Source organism: Pan troglodytes, chromosome 20 (assembly GCF_028858775.2).
Source record: "Pan troglodytes isolate AG18354 chromosome 20, NHGRI_mPanTro3-v2.0_pri, whole genome shotgun sequence".
Taxonomy (NCBI): Eukaryota; Metazoa; Chordata; class Mammalia; order Primates; family Hominidae; genus Pan; species Pan troglodytes.
The window spans coordinates 43,119,173-43,144,100 of NC_072418.2; the positions used below are offsets into that span (position 1 = coordinate 43,119,173).

Genomic DNA, 24,928 nt, shown 5'->3' on the forward strand with positions numbered 1-24,928 from the left:
CCATGATATAGGTGCTGGTGATAAATGCTGAACAAAAAAGAGGTTCCAGACAATCTTGGCTCCCTATACAATCCGAAGGGTGCCAGTTTTGTACTGAGTACAGTGTCAGCCATATCACACAAGTTGAATTATGTTGACGCTTTAATGGCATTCATTTCTCAATAGTCTATTTCAATTTTCATTTTGTATTCAATCCAGGGCTTAAGTACACATGACTATGAATTTTCAGAGATGACAACGTCTCTCCATAGATTACTTACCCACTAAAAACTAAATCTTTACAATGGACTTACGGCAGTTACCAGCTTACCCAAATGATCATCCTTAGTTTCACTAAGGCAAGGACGTGTACTTAAATGTTTTCTGACAGTACAATATGACATAGAAATAACCTACAAAGTATTCTTCCCCAAAACATTTAATCTATACCTAAGAAAGCCTCTGGACTTACTTTCCCTTGTAAAGAAAATACAACCAAGAACAAGGCTAAATGACACTATAAAGAAAGAAATCTAAACACATAGCCAACAACATTTCTGGGCTACTCAAAATTCAATGTCATTTTTTTAAAATGAGAAATGTTCTAGACCAGTGGCTCTCTAACTCTGGTTGGTATCACAGACACAAAACCTGGAGAAATAATAAAAAACAGAGGCCCAGGCTTATAAACTAGTGCTACACTTCTGTAGGTTTACTAAGTTCCACAGGGGATTCTGATACCCACCATAATTTGAGAGCATACTTTCATGGGGTTTCCATGCTACAATACACTAAAGAGAGATAACCAAATGCAATGCAGAATCTGCAATGGACTCTCCTTAGAAAATGAATAGCTGTAGGCCAGGCGTGCTGGCTCATGCCTGTAATCCCAGCACTTTGGGAGGCCAAGGCGGGTGGATCACGAGGTCAGGAGATCGAGACCATCCTGGCTAACAGAGTGAAACCCTGTCTCTACTAAAAATACAAAAAATTAGCTGGGCATGGTGGCGGGTGCCTCTAGTCCCAGCTACTCAGGAGGCTGAGGCGGGAGAATGGCGTGAACCCAGGAGGCAGAGCTTGCAGTGAGCCCAGATCGCACCACTGCACTCCAGTCTGGGCGACAGAGCGAGATTCCATCTCAAAAAAAAAAAAAAAAAAAAAAAAGAGAAAATGAATAGCTGTAAAAGATGGTTTGCAGGCCAAGGAAGAAATCTGAAGATGGAATGATATTACAGAATTATGAATATTTTCCTTAAGGGTAATTATGGTACTATGGTTATATGATATTGTCTTTATGTTTGGGTAACACACATGCTGATGTAACAAGGAGTAAAGTGTCATGATATCTAAAACTTATTCTCAATGGTCTAAAACTTATTCTCAATGGTACAACAAATATACAAAAAATAAATGTGGCAAATTGTTAACAATTTTGAATCTAGGTGGGGGGGATATGTGTATATATTTTACTATTCTTTCAAAACCCGCAACAATTATCAACTAGGTTCACCATCTTTTATGGGCAGGATTTGTGGTATCCCCAAACAATTACACTAGTAATCAAAAAACACTGGTCACAGATCACCATAACAGATTTAACATGAAAAAGTTTGAAATATTATGAAAACTAGCAAAGTGTGACACAAAGACATGAAATGTGCATATGCTGTTTGGAAAATGGTGCTGATAGACTTATTCACTGCAAGGTTGCTGCAAACCTTCAGTGTGTATAAAATGCAGTAACTGCAATGCACAATTAAGCAAGGTATGCCTGTATCCAGTAAAATATTTCACGGGCAGTAAACTGTGAACATGGCAGCTACTCTACCTTCCTCACATCAGTAACTTTCTCACCAAAATTATCTTCTCTGAACTCTAAGGCATTTAGTGTGGCTATAAAATATCCCACATTCCTTACACTCAAAGGAGTTCTCAGCAGTATGAATACTCTGATGTTGAGCAAATCCCAGGCCACGATGAAAGTTCTTCACACATTCTTTTATGTTCACAGGATTTCTCATCAATATGAATTCTCTGGTGTTGAGTAAATTTTTCATACACAGTGAAGGCTTGTCTACACTCCTTATATTAATAAAACTTCTAACTATAATGAATTTTCTGATGTTGCGTAAGCAGATCATTCACAGTAAGGGTTTGCTCACATTCTTTACATTCACAGGGTTTCATGCCAGTATGAATTCTGTGATGTGCAGAAAGGACTGAACTAAGTCTAAAGGTCTTCCCACATCCTTTACATTCACAGGGTTGCTCACCAGTATGAATTTTAACATGTTGAACAAGGCTCGAGCTACAAGTAAAGGTCTTTCCACATTCTTTACATTCATACGGTTCATACCAGTATGAATTCTTTGATGTGCAGTAAAGACTAAGCTAAATCCAAAAGTTTTCCACATTCTTTACACTCACAGGGTTTCTCAGCAGTATGGATTCTCAGATGTACAGTAAGATCATAATTACTGCTAAAGGCCTTTTCACATTCCTTACATTCATAGGGTTTCTCATCAGTATGAATTTTAACATGTTTAACAGGTTTGAACTATGACTAAAGGCTTTCCCACATTCTTCACATTGATATGGTTTCTCACCAGTATGAATTCTCTGATGTACTCTAAGGTTTCTACCACTGGTAAAGCATTTCCCACATCCTTGAAATTAATAAGGGTTCTCAAGAATATGAAATCGATAATGTCCATGAAATTGGTAATGATATTGAAAGGCCTTCCCACATTCCTTACATTCAAAGGTTTTCACCCAAGTATGAATTTTCTGATGTTCAGTAAGTTGCTACTGATGTCTGAAGGCTGTCCCACATTTCTTACATTCAAAGGGTTTCTCACCTGTACAAGTTTTTGATGCAGAGAAAGTTGTAGGTGAAGTCTAAAAGCCTTCCCACACTCCTTACATTCATAGGGTTTCTCACCAGTATGAATACTCTGAGGTTGAACAAGGTTTGAGCCACGATTAAAGGCCTTCCCACACTCCTTACATTTAAATGGCTTCTCACCAGTATGAATGATCTGATGTTGAGCAAGCTGTGTCAGAAGACCAAAGGCCTTTCCGCATTCTTTACATTCAAAGGGTTTCTCACCAGTATGAATTCGGTAATGTTCAGTAAGCTGGTAATGATATCTAAAGGTCTTCCTACACTCCTTACATACAAAGGGTTTCGCACTGGAATGAATTTTCTGATGCTGAATAAGGTTTGAACCACGACTAAAGCCTTTCCCACACTCCTTACATTCATATGGTTTTACACCAGCATGAATACTCTGATGTTGAACAAGGTTTGAGACACGATTAAAGGACTTCCCACATTCTTTACATTTAAATGGCTTCTCACCTGTGTGAATGTTCTTATGGCGATTAAGCTGGGTGTGAAGACTGAAGGCCTTGCCACATTCCTTACATTCAAAGGGTTTCTTTCCGGTATGAATACTTCGATGTTGATTAAGATTTGAACCACGACGAAAGAATTCCCCACATTCCTTACATTCAAAGGGTTTCTCACCTGTATGAGTTTTCTCATGTTGAGAAAGTTGTAGGTGAAGTCTAAAAGCCTTCCCACACTCCTTACATTCATAGGGCTTCTCACCAGTGTGAATACTCTGATGTTGAACAAGGTTCGAGCCACGATTGAAGGCCTTCCCACAGTCTTTACATTCAAATGGTTTCTCACCAGTATGAATGTTCTTATGTCGAGCAAGCTGTGTCAGAAGACTAAAGGCCTTTCCACATTCTTTACATTCAAAGGGTTTCCCACCAGTATGAATTTGGCAATGTTGAATAAGTTGGTAATGATATCGAAAGGCCATCTCACATTCCCTACATACAAACGGTTTCTCATTGGAATGAATTTTTTGATGCTGAATAAGATTTGCGCCACGATTAAAGCCTTTCCCACACTCCTTACATTGATATGGTTTTACACCAGCATGAATACTCTGGTGTTGAATAAGGTTTGAACTACGATTAAAGGACTTCCCACATTCTTTACATTCAAATGGTTTTTCACCTGTGTGAATATTCTTATGGCGATTAAGCTGATTGAGAAGACTAAAGGCCTTCCCGCATTCCCTGCATTCAAAGGGCTTCTCACTCATATGAATCTTCTGATGTCGAACAAGCTTTGTCAGAAGAGTAAAGGCCTTTCTGCATTCTTTACATTCAAAGGGTTTCTTGCCAGTATGAATTCGGCAATGTTCAATGAGTTGGTAATGATATCGAAAGGCCATCTCACATTCCCTACATACAAAGGGTTTCTCATTGGAATGAATTTTTTGATGCTGAATAAGATTTGAACCACGATTAAAGGCTTTCCCACACTCCTTACATTGATATGGTTTTACACCAGCATGAATACTTTGATGCTGAGTAAGGTTTGAGCTACGATTAAAAGACTTCCCACATTCCTTACATTCAAACAGTTTCTTAACTGTGTGAATGTTCTTATGGCGATTAAGCTGGGTGGGAATATTAAAGGCTTTTCCACATTCCTTACATTCAAAAGTTTTCTCACCAGTATGAAATTTCTGATGTCGAGTAAGTTGTATGTGAAGTTGAAAGGCTTTCCCACATTCTTTGCATTTATAGGGTTTCTCTCCAGTATGAATACTCTGATGCTGAATAAGATTTGAACCACAACTAAAGTATTTCCCACATTCCTTACATTCATATGGTTTATGTGTATTATGAATAGGAGAAGCATGAGTATAAGCAGGCATTTCTTCATAGCTGATGATCTTCTGGTTGATATATCCTTCTTGATGTCCCTGTCGTCCCTCAAATCTACTTCTATATTCTGAGTCATTTCTAAAATAAAAGGCCTTGAGGCCAAGTGTTTTACTTATTTGCTTTATAACATGTTTGGGTAAATTTATTTCAAAAATATCATTTTCTGGAGATATTTTCTCAGGTCCATATTTTGACTCCAAATCTGAAAGAAATGAAGAAGGCAAACCTATTTTATTTTCCTATAACATACATGCATACAAAATCCATTAAACAAATGGCCTAAGTATAAAATATAATACTTTCAGGGAAGGGATCTGAAAAAGGAAAAGGGTGCCAATAATGAATTTATGTAAGATGGTGGTGTGCATAAGGGAACAGGTTAACTTTGTCAGATTTAGGTGTGAATCAAAACCATTTGGTAAGATTAAATATATTGATATTCAAGCAACTCAGATGTACCGAATCAGAATTTTTAGTGAAAAAAGCTTTTTTTTTTTTTTTTTTAAGATGGAGTTTCACTCTTGTCGCCCAGGCTGCAGTGCAATGGCACAATCTCAGCTCACTGCAACCTCTACCTCCTGGGTTCAAGTGATTCTCTGGCCTCAGCCTCAGCCTCCAGAGTAGCTGGGATTACAAACGTCTGCCACCGTGCCTGGCTAATTTTGGTATTTTTAGTAGAGACAAGGTTTCACAATGTTGGCCAGGCTGGTCTGGAATGTCTAACATCAGGTGATCCACCCACCCTGGCCTCCCAAAGTGCTGGGATTACAGGTGTGAGCCATTGCGCCTGGCCTCTATTTTTTTTTTTTTTTTTTAAGAGACAGGGTCTCTGTCTGTTGCATAGGCTATAGTGCAATGGCATGATCACAGCTCACTGCAGCCTCAAACTCCCAGGCTCAAGCAATCCTCCTGCCTAAGCCTCCCAAGTGGCTACAGCTACAGGCACATGCCACTAAGTGTGGACAATTTCTTTTTCTTTAGTCTTCCTGCAGTCCAAAGTCTGGCTAATTTTTACTTTATTTTTATTTTCACTTTGTAGAGATGGTGTCCCACCATGTTACCCAAGCTGGTCTTGAACTCCTGGCATCAAGCAATCCTCCTGCCTTGATCTCCCAACATGCTGTGATCACCAGTGGGAGCCATCACACCCAGCCAAAGCTGTATTTTTAATATCTCTACCAGATGATTCTGATTCAGATCAAAGTTTACAGATCATACTTAAAACTGGTTTTGAATGGTTTATCTTTAGTCTTAACACAAAATCCAAAAACCTTAACACAGAGAACAAAACTTCCTATCACGGCACTGTCCTCCTTTGTGGCTGATCTCTAACCACTCCCTCCTTTTAGCAACCAGAACATGATATAACCTTTCTCTTATCTTCTTGCTTGCTTAGACTGCTTCATCTTCCAAGAATCCTCTGGCTTTGCTCTTTGTAACAAACATCCAACCTTCTTTTTTTTTTTTCTGTTTATATATATATATTTTTAATTTTTTTATTATTATACTTTAAAATTTAGGGTACATGTGCACAATGTGCAGGTTTGTTACATATGTATACATGTGCCATGTTGGTGTGCTGCACCCATTAACTCGTCATTTAGCATTAGGTATATCTCCTAATGCTATCCCTCCCCACCTCCCCCCACCCCACAACATTCCCTGGAGTGTGATGTTCCCCTTCCTGTGTCCATGTGTTCTCATTGTTCAATTCCCACCTATGAGTCAGAACATGTGGTGTTTGGTTTTTTGTCCTTGTGATAGTTTGCTGAGAATGATGGTTTCCAGTTTCATCCATGTCCCTACAAAGGACATGAACTCATCATTTTTTATGGCTGCATAGTATTCCATGGTGTATATGTGCCACATTTTCTTAATCCAGTCTATCATTGTTGGACATTTGGGTTGGTTCCAAGACTTTGCTATTGTGAATAGTGCCGCAATAAACATACGTGTGCATGTGTCTTTATAGCAGCATGATTTATAATCCTTTAGGTATATACAGTAATGGGATGGCTGGGTCAAATGGTATTTCTACTTCTAGATCCCTGAGGAATCGCCACACTGACTTCCACAATGGTTGAACTAGTTTACAGTCCCACCGACAGTGTAAAAGTGTTCCTATTTCTCCACATCCTCTCCAGCTCCTGTTGTTTCCTGACTTTTTAATGATTGCCATTCTAACTGGTGTGAGATGGTATCTCATTGTGGTTTTGATTTGCATTTCTCTGATGGCCATTGATGGTGAGCATTTTTTCATGTGTTTTTTGGCTGCATAAATGTCTTCTTTTGAGAAGTGTCTGTTCACATCCTTCGCCCACTTTTTGATGGGGTTGTTTTTTTCTTGTAAATTTGTTTGAGTTCATTGTAGATTCTGGATATTAGCCCTTTGTCAGATGAGTAGGTTGTGAAAATTTTCTCCCATTTTGTAGGTTGCCTGTTCACTCTGATGGTAGTTTCTTTTGCTGTGCAGAAGCTCTTTAGTTTAATTAGATCCCATTGGTCAATTTTGGCTTTTGTTGCCATTGCTTTTGGTGTTTTAGACATGAAGTCCTTGCCCATGCCTATGTCCTGAATGGTATTGCCCAGGTTTTCTTCTAGGGTTTTAATGGTTTTAGGTCTAACATGTAAGTCTTTAATCCATCTTGAATTAATTTTTGTATAAGGTGTAAGGAAGGGATCCAGTTTCAGCTTTCTACATATGGCTAGCCAGTTTTCCCAGCACCATTTATTAAATAGGGAATCCTTTCCCCATTGCTTGTTTTTGTCAGGTTTGTCAAAGATCAGATAGTTGTAGATAGGCAGCATTATTTCTGAGGGCTCTGTTCTGTTCCATTGATCTATATCTCTGTTTTGGTACCAGTACCATGCTGTTTTGGTTACTGTAGCCTTGTAGTATAGTTTGAAGTCAGGTAGTGTGATGCCTCCGGCTTTGTTCTTTTGGCTTAGGATTGACTTGGTGATGCGGGCTCTTTTTTCGTTCCATATGAACTTTAAAGTAGTTTTTTCCAATTCTGTGAAGAAAGTCATTGGTATCTTGATGGGGATGGCATTGAATCTATAAGTTACCTTGGGCAGTATGGCCATTTTCATGATATTGATTCTTTCTACCCATGAGCATGGAATGTTCTTCCATTTGTTCGTATCCTCTTTTATTTCCTTGAGCAGTGGTTTGTAGTTCTCCTTGAAGAGGTCCTTCACATCCCTTGTAAGTTGGATTCCTAGGTATTTTATTCTCTTTGAAGCAATTGTGAATGGGAGTTCACTCATGATTTGGCTCTCTGTTTGTCTGTTATTGGTGTATAAGAATGCTTGTGATTTTTGTACATTGATTTTGTATCCTGAAACTTTGCTGAAGTTGCTTATCAGCTTAAGGAGATTTTGGGCTGAGACAATGGGGTTTTCTAGATATACAATCATGTCATCTGCAAACAGGGACAATTTGACTTCCTCTTTTCCTAATTGAATACCCTTTATTTCCTTCTCCTGCCTAATTGCCCTGGCCAGAACTTCCAACACTATGTTGAACAGGAGTGGTGAGAGAGGGCATCCCTGTCTTGTGCCAGTTTTCAAAGGGAATGCTTCCAGTTTTTGCCCATTCAATATGATATTGGCTGTGGGTTTGTCATAGATAGCTCTCATTATTTTGAGATACGTCCCATCAATACCTAATTTATTGAGAGTTTTTAGCATGAATTTTGTTGAATTTTGTCAAAGGCTTTTTCTGCATCTATTGAGATAATCATGTGGTTTTTGTCTTTGGTTCTGTTTATATGCTGGATTACATTTATTGATTTGCGTATGTTGAACCAGCCTTGCATCCCAGGGATGAAGCCCACTTGATCATGGTGGATAAGCTTTTTGATGTGCTGCTGGATTCGGTTTGCCAGTATTTTATTGAGGATTTTTGCATCAATGTTCATGAAGGATATTCGTCTAAAATTCTCTTTTTTCGTTGTGTCTCTGCCCAGCTTTGGTATCAGGATGATGCTGGCCTCATAAAATGAGTTAGGGAGGATTCCCTCTTTTTCTATTCATTGGAATAGTTTCAGAAGGAATGGTACCAGCTCCTCCTTTTACCTCTGGTAGAATTCGGCTGTGAATCCACCTGGTCCTGGACCTTTTTTGGTTGGTAAGCTATTGATTATTGCCACAATTTCAGAGCCTGTTATTGGTCTATTCAGAGATTCAACTTCTTCCTGGTTTAGTCTTGGGAGGGTGTATGTGTCGAGGAATTTATCCATTTCTTCTAGATTTTCTAGTTTATTTGTGTAGAGGTGTTTGTAGTATTCTCTGATGGTAGTTTGTATTTCTGTGGGATTGGTGGTGATATCCCCTTTATCATTTTTTATTGCATCTATTTGATTCTTCTCTCTTTTCTTCTTTATTAGTCTTGCTAGCAGTCTTTCAATTTTGTTGATCTTTTCAAAAGACCAGCTCCTGGATTCATTAATTTTTTGAAGGGTTTTTTGTGTCTCTATTTCCTTCAGTTCTGCTCTGATTTTAGTTATTTCTTGCCTTCTGCTAGCTTTTGAATGTGCTTGCTCTTGCTTTTCTAGTTAATTGTGATGTTAGGGTGTCAATTTTGGATCTTTCCTGCTTTCTCTTGTGAGCATTTAGTGCCATAAATTTCCCTCTACATACTGCTTTGAATGTGTCCCAGAGATTCTGGTATGTTGTGTCTTTGTTCTCGTTGGTTTCAAAGAACATCTTTATTTCTGCCTTCATTTCGTTATGTACCCAGTAGTCACTCAGGAGCAGGTTGTTCAGTTTCCATGTAGTTGAGTGGTTTTGAGTGAGTTTCTTAATCCTGAGTTCTAGTTTGATTGCCCTGTGGTCTGAGAGACAGTTTGTTATAATTTCTGTTCTTTTACATTTGCTGAGGAGTGCTTTACTTCCAACTATGTGGTCAATTTTGGAATAGGTGTGGTGTGGTGCTGAAAAGAATGTATATTCTGTTGATTTGGGGTGGAGAGTTCTGTAGATATCTATTAGGTCTGCTTGGTGCAGAGCTGAGTTCAATTTCTGGGTATCCTTGTTAACTTTCTGTCTCGTTGATCTGCCTGATGTTGACAGTGGGGTGTTAAAGTCTCCCATTATTATTGTGTGGCAGTCTAAGTCTCTTTGTAGGTCACTAAGGACTTGCTTTATGAATCTGGGTGCTCCTGTATTGGGCGCATATATATTTAGGATAGTTAGCGCTTCTTGTTGAATTGATCCCTTTACCATTATGTAATGGCCTTCTTTGTCTCTTTTGATCTTTGTTGGTTTAAAGTCTGTTTTATCAGAGACTAGGATTGCAACCCCTGCCTTTTTTTGTTTTCCATTTGCTTGGTAGATCTTCCTCCATCCCTTTATTTTGAGCCTATGTGTGTCTCTGCATGTGAGGTGGGTTTCCTGAATACAGCACACTGATGGGTCTTGACTCTTTATCCAATTTGCCAGTCTGTGTCTTTTAATTGGAGAATTTAGCCCATTTACATTTAAAGTTAATATTGTTATGTGTGAATTTGGTCCTGTAATTATGATGTTAGCTGGTTATTTTGCTCATTGCTTGATGCAGTTTCTTCCTAGCCTTGATGGTCTTTACATTTTGGCATGTTTTTGCAGTTGCTGGCACCGGTTGTTCCTTTCCATGTTTAGTGCTTCCTTCAGGAGCTCTTTTAGGGCAGGCCTGGTGGCGACAAAATCCCTCAGCATTTGCTTGTCTATAAAGGATTTTATTTCTCCTTCACTTATGAAGCTTAGTTTGGCTGGAATGAAATTCTGGGTTGAAAATTCTTTTAAGAATGTTGAATATTGGCCCCCACTCTCTTCTGGCTTGTAGAGTTTCTGCCAAGAGATCCGCTGTTAGTTTGATGGGCTTCCCTTTGTGGGTAACCCGACCTTTCTCTCTGGCTGCCCTTAAAGTTTTTTCCTTCATTTCAACTTTGGTGAATCTGACAATTATGTGTCTTGGAGTTGCTCTTCTCGAGGAGTATCTTTGTGGCATTCTCTGTATTTCCTGAATCTGAATGTGGCCTGCCTTGCTGGATTGGGGAAGTTCTCCTGGATAATATCCTGCAGAGTGTTTTCCAACTTGGTTCCATTCTCTCCGTCACTTTCAGGTACACCAATCAGACGTAGATTTGGTCTTTTCACATAGTCCCATATTTCTTGGAGGCTTTGTTCATTTCTTTTTATTCTTTTTTCTCTAAACTTCCCTTCTCACTTCATTTCATTCATTTTGTCTTCCATCACTGATACCCTTTCTTCCAGTTGATCGCATCAGCTCCTGAGGCTTCTGCATTCTTCATGTAGTTCTCGAGCCTTGGCTTTCAGCTCCATCAGCTCCTTTAAGGACTTCTCTGCATTGGTTATTCTAGTTATCCATTCGTCTAATTTTTTTTCATAGTTTTTAACTTTTTTGCCTTTGGTTTGAATTTCCTCCTGTAGCTCGGAGTAGTTTGATCGTCTGAAGACTTCTTCTCTCAACTTGTCAAAGTCATTCTCTGTCCAGCTTTGTTCCATTGCTGCTGAGGAGCTGCATTCCTTTGGAGGAGGAGAGGCGCTCTGCTTTTTAGAGTTTCCAGTTTTTCTGCTCTGTTTTTTCCCCATCTTTGTGGTTTTATCTACTTTTGGTCTTTGATGATGGTGACGTACAGATGGGTTTTTGGTGTGGATGTCCTTTCTGTTTGTTAGTTTTCCTTCTAACAGACAGGACCCTCAGCTGCAGGTCTGTTGGAGTTTGCTAGAGGTCCACTCCAGACCCTGTTTGCTTGGGTATCAGCAGCGGTGGCTGCAGAACAGCGGTGGCTGTAGAACAGTGGATATTGGTGACCCGCAAATGCTGCTGCCTGATCGTTCCTCTGGAAGTTTTGTCTCAGAGGAGTACCCGGCCGTGTGAGGTGTCAGTCTGCCCCTACTGGGGGTTGCCTCCCAGTTAGGCTGCTCAGGGGTCAGGGACCCACTTGAGGAGGCAGTCTGCCCGTTCTCAGATCTCCAGCTGCGTGCTGGGAGAACCACTCCTCTCTTCAAAGCTGTCAGACAGGGACATTTAAGTCTGCAGAGGTTACTGCTGTCTTTTTGCCCTGCCCCCAGAGGTGGAGCCTACAGAGGCAGGCAGGCCTCCTTGAGCTGTGGTGGGCTCCACCCAGTTTGAGCTTCCCGGCTGCTTTGTTTACCTAATCAAGCCTGGGCAATGGCAGGCGCCCCTCCTCCAGCCTCACTGCCGCCTTGCAGTTTGATCTCAAGACAGTTGTGCTAGCAATCAGCGAGACTCTGTGGGCATAGGACCCTCCAAGCCAGGTGCGGGATATAATCTCCTGGTGTGCCGTTTTTTAAGCCCATTGGAAAAGCACAATATTAGAGTGGGAGTGACCCAATTTTCCAGGTGCCGTCTGTCACCCCTTTCTTTGACTAGGAAAGGGAACTCCCTGACCCCTTGCACTTCCCGAGTGAGGTAATGCCTCGCCCTGCTTTGGCTTGCGCACAGTGCGCTGCACCCACTGTCCTGCACGCACTGTCTGGCACTCCCTAGTGAGATGAACCCGGTACCTCAGATGGAAATGCAGAAATCACCCGTCTTCTGCATCGCTCATGCTGGGAGCTGTACACCGGAGCTGTTCCTATTCGGCCATCTTAGTTCCACCCCTCTAACTCATCTTTTAAGCCTTAGGATAAATGTTTTCCTCAGAACATCTGAATGAATAAATAAAGCCTCTGTAACATATGGGATATCATAAAACAACAAAAGATTTGAATTTTTGAGGTCCTAGAGACAAAGAGAAAACATAAAGGATAGAAAATCTATTTAATGAAATAATAGCAGGAAACTTTCCAACTCTAGTAAGAGATGCAGACATCTTGATACAGGAAGCTCAGAGATACCCAAATAGATACAATACAAAAAGGTCTTCTCCATGGCATATTATGGTCAAAATATAAAAGTCAAAGACAAAAGAGAATACTAAAAACAGCAAGAGAAAAGCATCTAGTCACTTACAAGGAAACTCTCATCAGCCTAACAGCAGATTTCTCAACAGAGAGAAATGAGAGAGAATGTGATTATACCTTCAGTGTTGAAAGAAAAAAATCACCAGTCAAGGACACTATCCTCAGCAAAGTATTCTACAAAAATGAAAAAGAAATAGTCTTTCCAAGACAGCAAAAGGTGATGGAATTCATCACCACTGGACCAACCCTACAAGATATGTTCAAGAGTCCTACACCTAGAAGTGAAAGGACAATATCTACCAGTGTGAAAACACACAAAAGTATAAAACCTACTGACACAGCAACATACAAATAAGGACAAAGGACTCAAATGTTACCCCTAAAGAAAACAACCAAACCACAATGATAAAAAATAAAAGAGAAAGGAACAAAGGATAAACAAAATAACTAGAAATCAATTAATAAAATGATAAGAATCAGCCCTCACATATCAGTAATCACATTGAACGTCAATGGATTAAACTTCATTTAAAAGATACAGACGGGCTGAATGGATGAAAAAACATGATCCAACTATAAGCTGCCTACAAGAAACTCTTCTCACTGGTAAAGACACATATGGATTGAAAGTAAAAGAACAGGAAAAGATATTCCATACAAATGGAAACCAAAAGTGAGTAGAAATAGCTACATTTATATCAGAAAAAAACAGATTTTAAGTAAAAAACAGCAAAAAGAGACAAAGAAGGTCATCATATAATGATAAAGGGATCAATTCAGCAAGAGGATATAACAATTCTAAACATATAACACCAACACCAGAACACCCAGATATATAAGGCAAATATTATTAGAGCAAAAGGGAGAGAGATACTGCAGTACAATAATCACTGGGGACGTCAATGTGCCACTCTCAGAATTAGATCATCTAGAGAGAAAATTAACAAAGAAACATTGGGTTTAAACATACCTGAGAGGATGAGGGAAAAAGGGAACTCTTATATACTGTTGGTGGGATATAAATTAGTACAATCACTATGGAAAACAGCATGCAGATTTCTCAAAAACCTGAAAATAGAACTACCATATGATCCAACAATCCCACTACTGGGTATTAATCCAAAGGAAGATAAATCAGTATATCAAAATGATACCTGCACTTGTATGATTATTGTAGCATTATTCAAAATACCAAAGGTATGGAATCAACCTAAGTGTCCCCCAACAGACAAACAGATAAAGAAAATGTGATATATACACATGGAATACTATTCAGGCATTTAAAAAATGAAATCATGTCATTTGCAGCAACATGGAGGGAATCGGAGGTCAGAAAGACAAATATCAGACTGGGCGCAGTGGCTCACACCTGTAATCCCAGCACTTTGGGAAGCCGAGGTGGGTGAATCACCTGAGGTCAGGAATTTGAGACCAGCCTGGCCAATGTGGTGAAACCCCGTCTCTATTAAAAATACAAAAATTAGCCAGGCGTGGTGGCAGGCACCTGTAATCCCAGTTACTCTAGAGGCTGAGGCAGGAGAATTGCTTGAACCCAGGAGGTGGAGGTTGCAGTGGGCCAAGATTGCACCACTGCACTCCAGCCTGGGCGACAAGAATGAGACTCCAACTCAAAAAAAAGAAAGACAAATATCATATGTTCTCATTCATATCTGGAGGCTAAAAAAAGATCTCACAGAGGTAGAGAATAGAATGATAGAAACCAGAGGCTGGGAAGGGTGTGTGGGTGAGGGGTGGGGGATGAAGAGGAGTTGGTTAATGTTACAAACATACAGTTAAATATGAGGAATGACTTCTAATATTCATAAGCAGAGTAGAGTGACTCTAATTAACAACAATGTATTGTATATTTCAAAATAGCTAGAAGACTTGAAATGTTCCTATCAGAAAGAAATGATAAACCCTCCTCTGGTGGATCTGATGGATACCTCAAATACCCTGACACTTGTTCATTACACATTCTATGCATGGAACAAAACATAACATGTATCCCATAAATATGTACAAATATTGGGTATCAATTAAAAATGAATAAATAACTCTTGAAGAACTTCCCACATTCCTCACAACGACAGTCAAAACCCTGTATGATACGACTCCGACGTAACTCTCAGACCTTTCTTCCCGCTGTTCCATTACTTACTCCACCTTTGTGTTTCCTGCTCAGTCTGACTGGAGTACTTGAACACTTACTTCACATCTCTATGCAAGCAAGCCCACTTCCAGACAGGTACCCTAAGCACCCAAGTGCTGCCATTCTCACCCCATCACTCCTATTTCCTTGTCTCTATAGCATGATTATTTGGTATTCCTTATCTATTCATTTGCTTACTTGTTTGAGGCATGTCTCACCAACTGCTGGTAAAGTCCATGACAGCAGTGACTTTCTCAGTCTTGTTCATTACCTGTACATTACAGTATTGACCAGAGCCAAGCATATGCCTTCTAGGAATGCGCACTCTATACATATTTACTGAACATGAATACATTTCTTAGTGAAAACACATGTAGAAATCTAAATGCAAAAGCAGAGTTGGAAAGTAGCTGGATCCAAAATACGTGTTAAAAGTTTACACTGGGGGCCAGAAGCATTGGCTCATGCCTGTCATTTCAGCTACTTAGGAGGTTGAGGCAGGAAGACTACTTGAGGCCAAGAGTTCAAGATCAGCCGGGGCAACATAGCAAGATGCTGCCTCTTAAAAAATAATTTTAAAAACTGTTTAAAGTTTACGCTGGGAAAGAAAGAGGAAGCTCACTTCATTAAAAGAGGAAGAAAATAACAGAAATTAGGTGATTAGTAAATGATGAAGTTCCTTGGGGACAGCTCCTAGAGTGATCTTATTTCCTTCCCAGGTCTTGGGCATTTTTGTCCAATGGGGGACCTTGGGTTATTGAAGAAAGTTTTCCAAACCACATCTCAGGGGTGTGACTCCTCTCTGAGCACATGGGCTGTCCGGGACAATGATGGCTTCCCCCTGCCTGCTTTACTCTCACTTACCTGGATACCATCTGCTTGTTTCTTTACTTACAACAATCCAGGGCTCTTTCTCTTGCTCTAGTAATGTAATCACATCTGGCTTAGAAATGGAACTTCCTGCTTAAAAGAAATAACACATGTAGAATTTTTTTAATATAAAAATTTTTTTAAAACCCTGAGACCTAGTTAAACTTATAATAAATTACAAGCCAAAACAATATTGAGAAGAGACTCCAGATAAGAGAGGATTGAGTAAGGGATCAACTATGTTTAAAAAAAAAAAGCACTTTCATTTAAACTCATAATAGAAACTTATCCCTCAAGAGGAGGTATAATTTAGTGGTTAACAGCAGGAAACTTCAAGCCAGATTACCTGGTTGAAATCCTGTCTCTGCCACCCACTAGTACTTTGACATTAAGTAAGTCACTTGAACTCTCTGTCCTTCAGTTTTCCCAACTCTAAAACAGAAATATAATAATGCCTGTTTTATAGGATTGATACTAATATTAAATAAGGTAATATATGTAAAATACTTCTAACTCTCACTGATACGTAGTAGCACAAAGTTAAAAATTATTATGTTTATTGTCATTATTTATTTTGCATCCTTAGACATTTACAGCTCATTTTAAGAATTTTCACCCAACAGAAAAGCATACACTTCATGGCCTGAAACTTTCAACTAGAAAACAAGTAACGGAATGTTTGTTGAAGGAAATGGAATATACTGACTTAGTGCTAAATAAGTTCTGTCAACCCAATCAGTATATGTAAATCATTGAGGCTGTGTTTTGTTTTGTTTTTTTGAGACAGTGTCTTGCTCTGTTGCCCAGGCTGAAGTACAGTGGCATGACCACGGCTCTCTGCAGCCTTGACCTCCCAGGTTCAAGCAATCATAGAGGCTCTTTTAATAGAAAAACTCAACACACTCTTCTCCTTACAGGTGGGCCAGAAAAACAAAAACAAACAAAGAAAATCTACAGTAATTCTGAGATCAAACATAATATGAAACCTGGTTCTTGAACAATATCATTCAACGAATATACAAGATTTCAAATTCAGCCCCATGGTCATGAAGAGAGAGAGGGGATTACAGAGATGACCAGCATAATGGAGGAGGCCCTGGTGCAGTAGGCAAGATGCAGAGGCTCCAGGGAGGTGCCTGTTTTCAACCCAACAAATCTCAATCCATTCCTTTGGGAATAAGAAGAAGGAATCCAACTACCTCTTAAAAGACAGCCCTGAAACTCATGATGAAGAAAGCTGATATTCCAGAGAACAGATACAAAAATAACTGGGACCAATGACCTTACCCAGTGAGATCAGGTGGCTGTAGTTCTCCAACATCACATCCCTGTACAAGGTCCTCTGATCAGGCTGCAGGCACTCCCACTCCTCCTGAGAGAAGTCAATGGCCACATCCCTGAATGTCACTGATCCCTGAAACCACAAACACATGGATTATGGTGAAATTGAAGAAAGTTGTTTCAAGACGAAAGGAGAGGAAGTGAAGGATTAAACTGCAATAAAGGAGCAATATGGAAAATTGCAGAGTGCCTACACATTCTTCAAGAATCCTGCTGCTGGCCTGGTGTGGTGGCTCATGCCTGTTATACCAGCACTTTGGGAGACCAAGGTGGAAGGACTGCTTGAGCCCAGGAGTTGGCAAACAGCCTGGGCAACATAACGAGATGCACTCCCTGGAAAAAAAAAAAAAAGAAAGAAAGAAAGAACTGTCGTGGTGGCATGTGCCTGCAGTCCCAGCTACTTGGGAAGCTGAGGTGGGAGTATTGCTTGAGCCTGGGAGTTCAATGCTGCAGCGAAGTGTGATGGCACTACTGCACTCCAGCCTGGGCTACAGAGTGAGACCCTATCTCAAAAAAAAAAAAAAAAAAAAAAAGGTGGCAGCATACAATTGAGGAATGCCGTTAATCCTCAAGCTCACTGTGGTATCAGATGATAGCAAAAGTATTTTTTCTTGTCATGACAAATGATTTTTATAAGCTGCGTAAAATTCAAAATAACTGACATATTAGATTTAGTCATATTTTTCTATTTATACATTTAAGATGGTCAGAGTCTCTAAGGTTTTCCCAAATTCAGAGAATCTGTAATCACCTACCACTCATGCCCTGAATAATCTCTGTTACTGCCCACTGTCCTCACTGATCACTTTCCTAAAAGCCTCATAAAGCAGAACACCTTGTCACGCTTGCAGACTGAGGCCACTCACTATGGAATTCTACCTTAGCTACCTAGAAAGCTCCAGTCTGTGGAGGAGTTTCAAGGTGTTCCCAAGTGTGGTCAAATGCGACAATCATCTGTAACTTATCAAACCCACAAGACCATGTTTCCCTGTGGGGACCAACTCCTCCACTGTTCCAACATTCTTTCTGACCAAGGACTGAGTTAAGCACAGACTGAATAACCTGCTCAAAGAAAACATCAAAGCCAGTGGGAAAACAGAGGTACGAATAGGAAGAGCACTGACTTTTATTTTTTGGTCACCAAACTTCACTGTAATGGGACAAAGTGGGGTGTAAGATCGTGGATCCTGGCCAGGCACAGTGGCTCACGCCTGTAATCCCAGCACTGTGGGAGGCCAAGGCAGGGGGATCATGAGGTCAGAAGATCGAGACCATCCTGGCTAATATGGTGAAATCCCATCTCTACCAAAAATACAAAAAATTAGCCAGGCGTGCTGTTGGGTGCCTGTAGTCCCAGCTACTCGGGAGGCTGAGGCAGGAGAATTGCTTGAACCTGGGAGGCAGAAGTTGCAATGAGCCAAGATCGCACCACTGCATTCCAGCCTGGGTGACAGACTCCGTCTCAAAAAAAAAAAAAAAAAAAAATTGTGGATCCTTACGTAAGAAGGTTCAGGTTTAATAATAACAGTCACCTAACCTAACCTGAAAGTCACCATATTTCAAGAAGACAGAAACACCAACTTACATGGACCATGTTTCTAGAATTACAAAATTGGTCAATCTTCCTCGGGCTTCTCCCCTGGAAAACAACAACAACAAAAAGGCCGTAAGTCAAGCTGTGTCCGAAAGCACTAGAACGAATAAATATTTTATCCTCCATTCCTATTTCTCAACTACTCCTGCTCACACGCACACTTCCACGCTTCTCCCGTCACTCCCTTTTTCCCTACACACACTCTCACAAATAAACTGGCAGTGAACAGGTGGAGTGTGGATGAAACCAAGCTCTCGCCTACATCCCAGGGAACCTGCGGCGGAAGCATGAATGCCGAGCACAGGCATTTCTGCCTTGAAGTTGCTCCAAAGAAACTCCAGCAGGAGGGCTTCCAGCCAGCCCTCCACTCTTGGGATACCTATCTTGGCCTAGGACTGGGCCTCTGATCCTGCTGTAAGCAATCCTCCTCCCCTAGTCCACCTTTCAGAGCTGAGAAGGGCTTGCATCATCCAATCCAGAACCTCTTTGTGAACTCAGGATTGGGTGCAGTGGGGCAAGGCATGAGAATTGGAAAGGATATAGACAGAATTGCATGGGCAGTGTTCAGCATTCTGAGTTCACCAAAAGCCAGCTGGTTAAGTACAGTTCAGAATAGCCATGTAATAGAATACGAAGTAATCATTAATTGTTCCAGACATATGATTAACAGAAAAATCAGGTTACAAAGCAGGATAAACAATAAGATTACATTTGTAAAATATATGTATATAGAAATATTAAGCAAAAGACTAATAGACCTCAATACAAAAATTTAGACAGGTATATGCAGGCTAACAGTGCTTATCTCTGTATTGTAGCCCCAATTTTCTTCTTTTTGCTAAAGAGTATGTCATAATTGTGACTATGCCCAGGCATTTAACTTAGAATATATAATTATATTCACACACACACACACACACACACACACACATATACACATGTGTATGTATCTATATATGTACATATTTAAATGTACATACACATTTTTTTTTCTTGCGAGGAAATTGTTCTCCAAATTAGATGAAAGACACCTTTTATTTAGACATCTTCCTTTCAACTTGGGGACAAAAAAGGAAACTCTACTGAGCTCTTGTTTTCATGTAATAAATTTGTTTCCGTTATTTCCCAATTCTTGACCAACACTAAGATGTCTATGTTTTTCTATGTATGTTAGTACAATTTCTAAAAAAAATTGTCTACAAGTCTCTAACCAATTTCTTGTATGCATTAATGATGGTCATATTTCTACATCGGAATTCAAAAATAAAAATAAAACAGAGTTATCAGAGAGTGAGTACTTTTAATCATAAAAAACAAAAAACTGTGCCTGTCATGAGGATCAACAAAAAAGATTAATGTGACTATAACAAATAACATCAGCTAGTTCTAACATCCTTCAGCTGTATCTCACCAATATAATTAGACATTTTCATTATCAAGACTCTTCTCTGAATGAACACAATGCAGATAAGTGGCATCTGGAAACTACATGAGAAAATCTGTGGAATATACATCACCATGCTTGGTTCCCTTCTTCACCAAATAACTCATTAAAATACCATTTTGGATACAATTCCTACAGAATGCCTTACAAAAACCCTATCTTAGTATATGGGATTCATATACATGTAACATTTTCTTGAGTATCATTGTTCATAGCATGAATACTGCTTAATGGTATATCAAATATTTTTCTTTTCATAATTCTTTATAGACATCATTTTATTAGCTGCATAATACTCTATCACTTGAGTCTAGTATAATTTGCTTAGTGATTTCCATATTACAGGACACTTGATTTATATAAGATCATTTACAGTGTCATTCCAGGTATCACAATCTTTTGATTCTAGACTAAGGTTTTTCACCCTAGGCACTAATGACATATTGTGCTGTATAATCCTTTGTTGGGGCTATAGGGAGGGTTATCCTGTGCACGGTACAATGTTCAGCAGTATCCCTGACCTCTATCCACTAGATCTAAGTAGCACCTCCCCCACAGTGTGACAACCAAAAGTTTTTAAACATCACCCCCGCTGAGAATCAATGTTCTATCTAGATCAATGGATCCAAACCTCATGGGTCACACACAGTTTTGATAGTCTTATGAAATCATATACTATTTCTCCCTCTAAAACCCACATTGATAAATTTCCATAGTACTTCAATACATTATTTCAAGAGCTCTGTGGTCCCCAAGACCATACGTGGAGTTACAGGAACTCAGATTAAGAATTTCAGTCCTACATTCTTGACAAAAATAGAAAAAAAAAATCCTAAAATGTGTGTAGAACCACAAAAGACCCAAATAGCCAAAGCAGTCTGGAGCAAAAAGAACAAAGTTGGAGGCATCAAACTACCTGACTTCAATATATACTACAAAGCTATAGTAACCAAAACAGCATGATACTGACATAAAAACAGACACCTAGACAAATGGAACAGAATAGAAAGCCCCAGAATAAATCCATATGTTTACAACCAACTGATTTTTGAGACAGGTGCCAAGAACATACAATAAGGAAAAGACAGTCTCTTCAATACATACTGTTGTGAAAACTGGGGAGTCATACACAGAAGAATGAAATTAGACACTTTTCTCAAACCATTATACAAAAATCAACTCTAAATGGATTAAAGATTTAAATGTAAGATCCCAAACTATGAAACAAATAGAAAAAAACGTACGGGGAAAGCTTCATGACATTGATCTGGGCAATAATTTTTTTTTTCTGGAAATGACTTCAAAAGCACAGGCAACAAAAGCAAACATAGACAAATGAAATTACATCAAGCTAAAAAAGCTTCTGCACAGCAAAGTGAAGAGACTACCTACAGAATGAGAGAAAATATTTGCAATCATGTATCTGATAAGGGGTTAATATCCAAAATGTGTGAGGAACTCAACAGCAAGAAAACAACCCAATTAAAAAATGGGCAAAGGACCTGATAAACACATCTCAAAAGACGACATATAAATGGCTACAGTATATGAAAAAATACTCAACATCACTAATCATCAGGGAAATGAAAATTAAACCTACAATAAGATATCACCTCATATGTGTTGGGGTGGCTATTGAAAAGACATAAGTTAACAAATGTTGGTGAGAATGTAGAGAAATGTGAACCATTGCACACTGTTGGTGAGAATGTAAAGTGACACAGACATTATGGAAAACAGTATGGAGGTTCCTCAAAAAATTAGAAATAGAACTACCATATGATCCAGCAATCTACTACTGGGTATTTATCCAAAGGAAATGAAATCTGTATATCAAAGAGACACCTGCACACCCATGTTTATTACAGCACTATTCACAATAGCCAAGATATGGAATCAATCTAACTGTCTATCAATGAATGGATAAAGAATATGTGGTATATATGCAGGTATATATACACAATGGAAAACTAGCCATAAAAAAAGGGAAATGCTGTCATTCGCAACGACATGGATGAACCTGGAGAAATTCATATTAAGTAAGCCAGGCACAGAAAGACAGATGATCTCACTCATCAGTGGAATCTAAAAAATGTTCATATAGGCCAGGTACGGTGGCTCACACTTGTAATCCCAGCACTTTCGAAAGCGGAGGCGAAGGCCGAGGCAGGCGGATCACCTAAGGTCCAGAGTTCGAGACCACCCTGGCCAACATGGCAAAACCCTGTCTCTACTAAAAATACAAAAATAAGCTGGGTGTGGTGGCATGCACCTGTAGTCCCAGCTACTCGGAAGGCTGGGGCAGGAGAATTACTTGAACCTGGGAGGCAGAGGTTGCAGTGAACCGAGATCACGCCACTGCACTCCAGCCTGGGCAACAGAGCGAGACACTCTCTCTCAAAAAAAGAAAAAACTTGATATCATAGAATTAGAGAAGAGAATGGTGTTTACAGGTCGGGGGTAATGTGGGTGAGGGAGGGAAGATGGTGTTGGCTGGGGAAATGCTGGTCAAAGGATATAAAATTTCAGGAAGATAAGAGAAATAAGCTCAAGAAATCTATTACACAACAACGTATCTACTATTAATAACGTATCTACTATTAATAACTATTCTGTAGTCTTGAAAAATGCTAAGAGAGTGGATATTAAGTGTTCTCACCACAAAAATAATAACTATGTGAGGTAATGCATTGCTAATTAGCTAGATTTAGTCATTCCACAATGTACATATACTATAAAACTTCATGTTGCACACGATAAATACATACAATTTTATCTGTCAATTTAAAAAGAACTTCTGTCCTAGATCATTTGAGCAACTCACTCATTTTCTTACTATGCAAGCAGCAATCACAATGAATCACATATTCCCAATGCTCCTGTCCTATAGAAAGTCAAGGGAAATGACCTAAAATGACCACACGAAAACAAAAGCTAAAACATTAAACATTTATTAGTATATGCCTAGCACTGCTCTAAGAGGTTTTAGAGTATTAATTCATTCTAATGTTCATTACAAGCCTGAGAAGACCAGAAACGGACAGAACAAACATTCCAACCCAGATACTCTGGATCCACTCCCCTATTCTTAACCGCAACAGCGTACTGCCTCTCCCAGTTCACACAAATAGCCCAAAATGCAACCGGAACTGCCGAATCTCACAGAGATCTGGCAAGTATTACAATTATCATCTCATGGACTCTCCCGAAAAATCCTGACTCTGGTTGATACCAATTTCTGTGCAATCACTTTCCGATTCCTGAAAGCCTCACAGACGAATGGAAATCACCCAACCATCTCCATTCTTCCCTACTTGGAAAAGGAGGCCTGTAAAGACAGTCAGATACCTGGCGTGTGATTCCACAAACTAATCTTCTTTTCAAAGCAGAGTCTAAAATAAAGCTTTAATATAAACCTCTGGAGGACTATTTTTATACCAGCTTAGAAGAAGAGAGCGTACGGGAAGGTGTGAACGATTTGCCAAATGGCTCTGTGAATATTAAATGGCAAGGTGGGGAGCGGGCGGGGCGGGGAACGGCTCGCTGGGAGGCGGCACAATGGGAGGGGGCAAGAATCAATTTGCATATTCTCCTGAAATTCACTAAAAATTTACAGGAACCTCTATATTCTAAAATCAAAAACGCATTTCTTGAACAAATACAAAGCACAAACTCACCCTTGACTTAAGTGTGCAACAATAACGCTCTCATCCTCCTCCCGGTCCTTCTTTTGGATAATAATACGACTGGAGAAGGATACGGCAAGCGTGAGACTCCAGGCTTTTCTTGGAGCGCAGACTAAGTTTGAAAGCACCCTCCATGGCCACAACTTCCCTCACTTCGTACGAAATGAGAAGGAAATAAAAGGAGGAGGAATCGGTCTGAGTTCGAAGCTGGTTCCTGGGGACAGATCTCTGAGGGACGCTGGGTTCTCAACATGTAGCTGCCCTCCTGGGGGACCCTCAAGAGGCACTTCCAGCTCTCATATTCCCACCCCGAGTCCAGATCTGCGCCTTCTTGTGCAAAGCTTCATTCTCGGTTCAATATCTAACCTCCCTACTGGGGACATTTTCATTCCTCTGCTGCAGCCTCTGCAGCTTTGAAGGGGAAAGACGGAGGAAGCAGCAGGAGCCTAGTACCACCGGCACAGTGACACTCACACAGCCCCAGCAAAACGCACTGCGTCCACACGCCGTCCCGGTCCTGTGCACAGGGCCTCACGCACACACTCACACAGTCCCCTCCGTCACTCAAGATCGCACAATCCCCATCCTTTGATGCCCGCGCACACGCACGCCTAAGGATCTGGCAGATTCCGTCTGCGCCCCGGGTTCCTCCTCTGAGCGCCTCGCTCTCGCCCACCCGCACTGCCGGGTCGGTCAGGTTCGAGTCCCAGTCCACGAAGACCTCCCGCAGCCACCGATTTCTTCCTAGGACGTGAAGACCTTACCCAGCTAGGTCGTCAACCCCGGGAGACAGGAAGTGGAACCGCTAATTCCGGTGCGGTGGCCTCTGGGAAATACAGTCCTGAGCAGAAAGAACCTCAGAAGTCTTGGTCTATGGTCTGTTCAGGTTGATCCCAGCATACATTGGGGGCTCCTAAGGGACCCGAGCCTAATGGATTTGTGGGAGTTCCAGACTGTGGGGTGCAGAGGTTGCGGCCACGGGCGAGAATCCCCATCTGAGAGGAGCGTTGCCGTTTTCGGTGCGTCAGGGTAAATTACCTTTTCTCTCCATGCAGAAGAATGCAAATGAGCAGAACTTTTAAAGAAGAATTTAAAGTAAAATTACGTCAAAATGTAGCTGCTTTGACCTCTTCGTCTCAGATCCGAGCATAGGCTTCCCCTTTGTGCTATTTGAA

General features: G+C 40.3%; 1 protein-coding gene across 13 annotated transcripts; it reads right to left on the bottom strand.

Moving 5' to 3' along the window:
• Nucleotides 1–1,958: 1,958 nt before the first annotated feature.
• ZNF780B (zinc finger protein 780B) lies at nucleotides 1,959–24,569 on the bottom strand. Of its 13 annotated transcripts, none has more exons than XM_063801674.1 (6): nucleotides 24,518–24,560; nucleotides 23,745–23,905; nucleotides 18,615–18,668; nucleotides 16,976–17,102; nucleotides 15,683–15,781; nucleotides 1,959–4,933 (listed from the first exon to the last, which is right to left on the bottom strand). In XM_063801674.1, exons 3-6 carry the CDS (start codon nucleotides 18,621–18,623, stop codon nucleotides 2,748–2,750), a joined length of 2,421 nt encoding a protein of 806 aa, XP_063657744.1. In that variant the 5' UTR covers nucleotides 18,624–18,668; nucleotides 23,745–23,905; nucleotides 24,518–24,560; the 3' UTR covers nucleotides 1,959–2,747. The 13 variants fall into 13 exon arrangements, with proteins under 13 accessions (XP_063657744.1, XP_063657747.1, XP_063657750.1 ...); XM_063801677.1 differs by having other exon boundaries at nucleotides 15,683–15,778; nucleotides 24,430–24,537; XM_063801680.1 differs by lacking the exon at nucleotides 24,518–24,560 and adding an exon at nucleotides 24,430–24,515 and having other exon boundaries at nucleotides 15,683–15,778; nucleotides 23,745–23,813.
• Nucleotides 24,570–24,928: the final 359 nt, after the last annotated feature.

Bases quoted from the DNA above. Each gene is read 5' to 3' on its own strand.
- ZNF780B (XM_063801675.1), bottom strand. The intron at 15,782-16,975 runs GTAAGGTCATTG...ATTTCTTTTAAG, and splicing joins CAGCCACCTGATCTCACTGG to CAGGAAGTTCCATTTCTAAG. The intron at 4,934-15,682 runs GTAAGTGAGAGT...CATTTCTTTCAG, and splicing joins AACAAGCAGATGGTATCCAG to ATTTGGAGTCAAAATATGGA.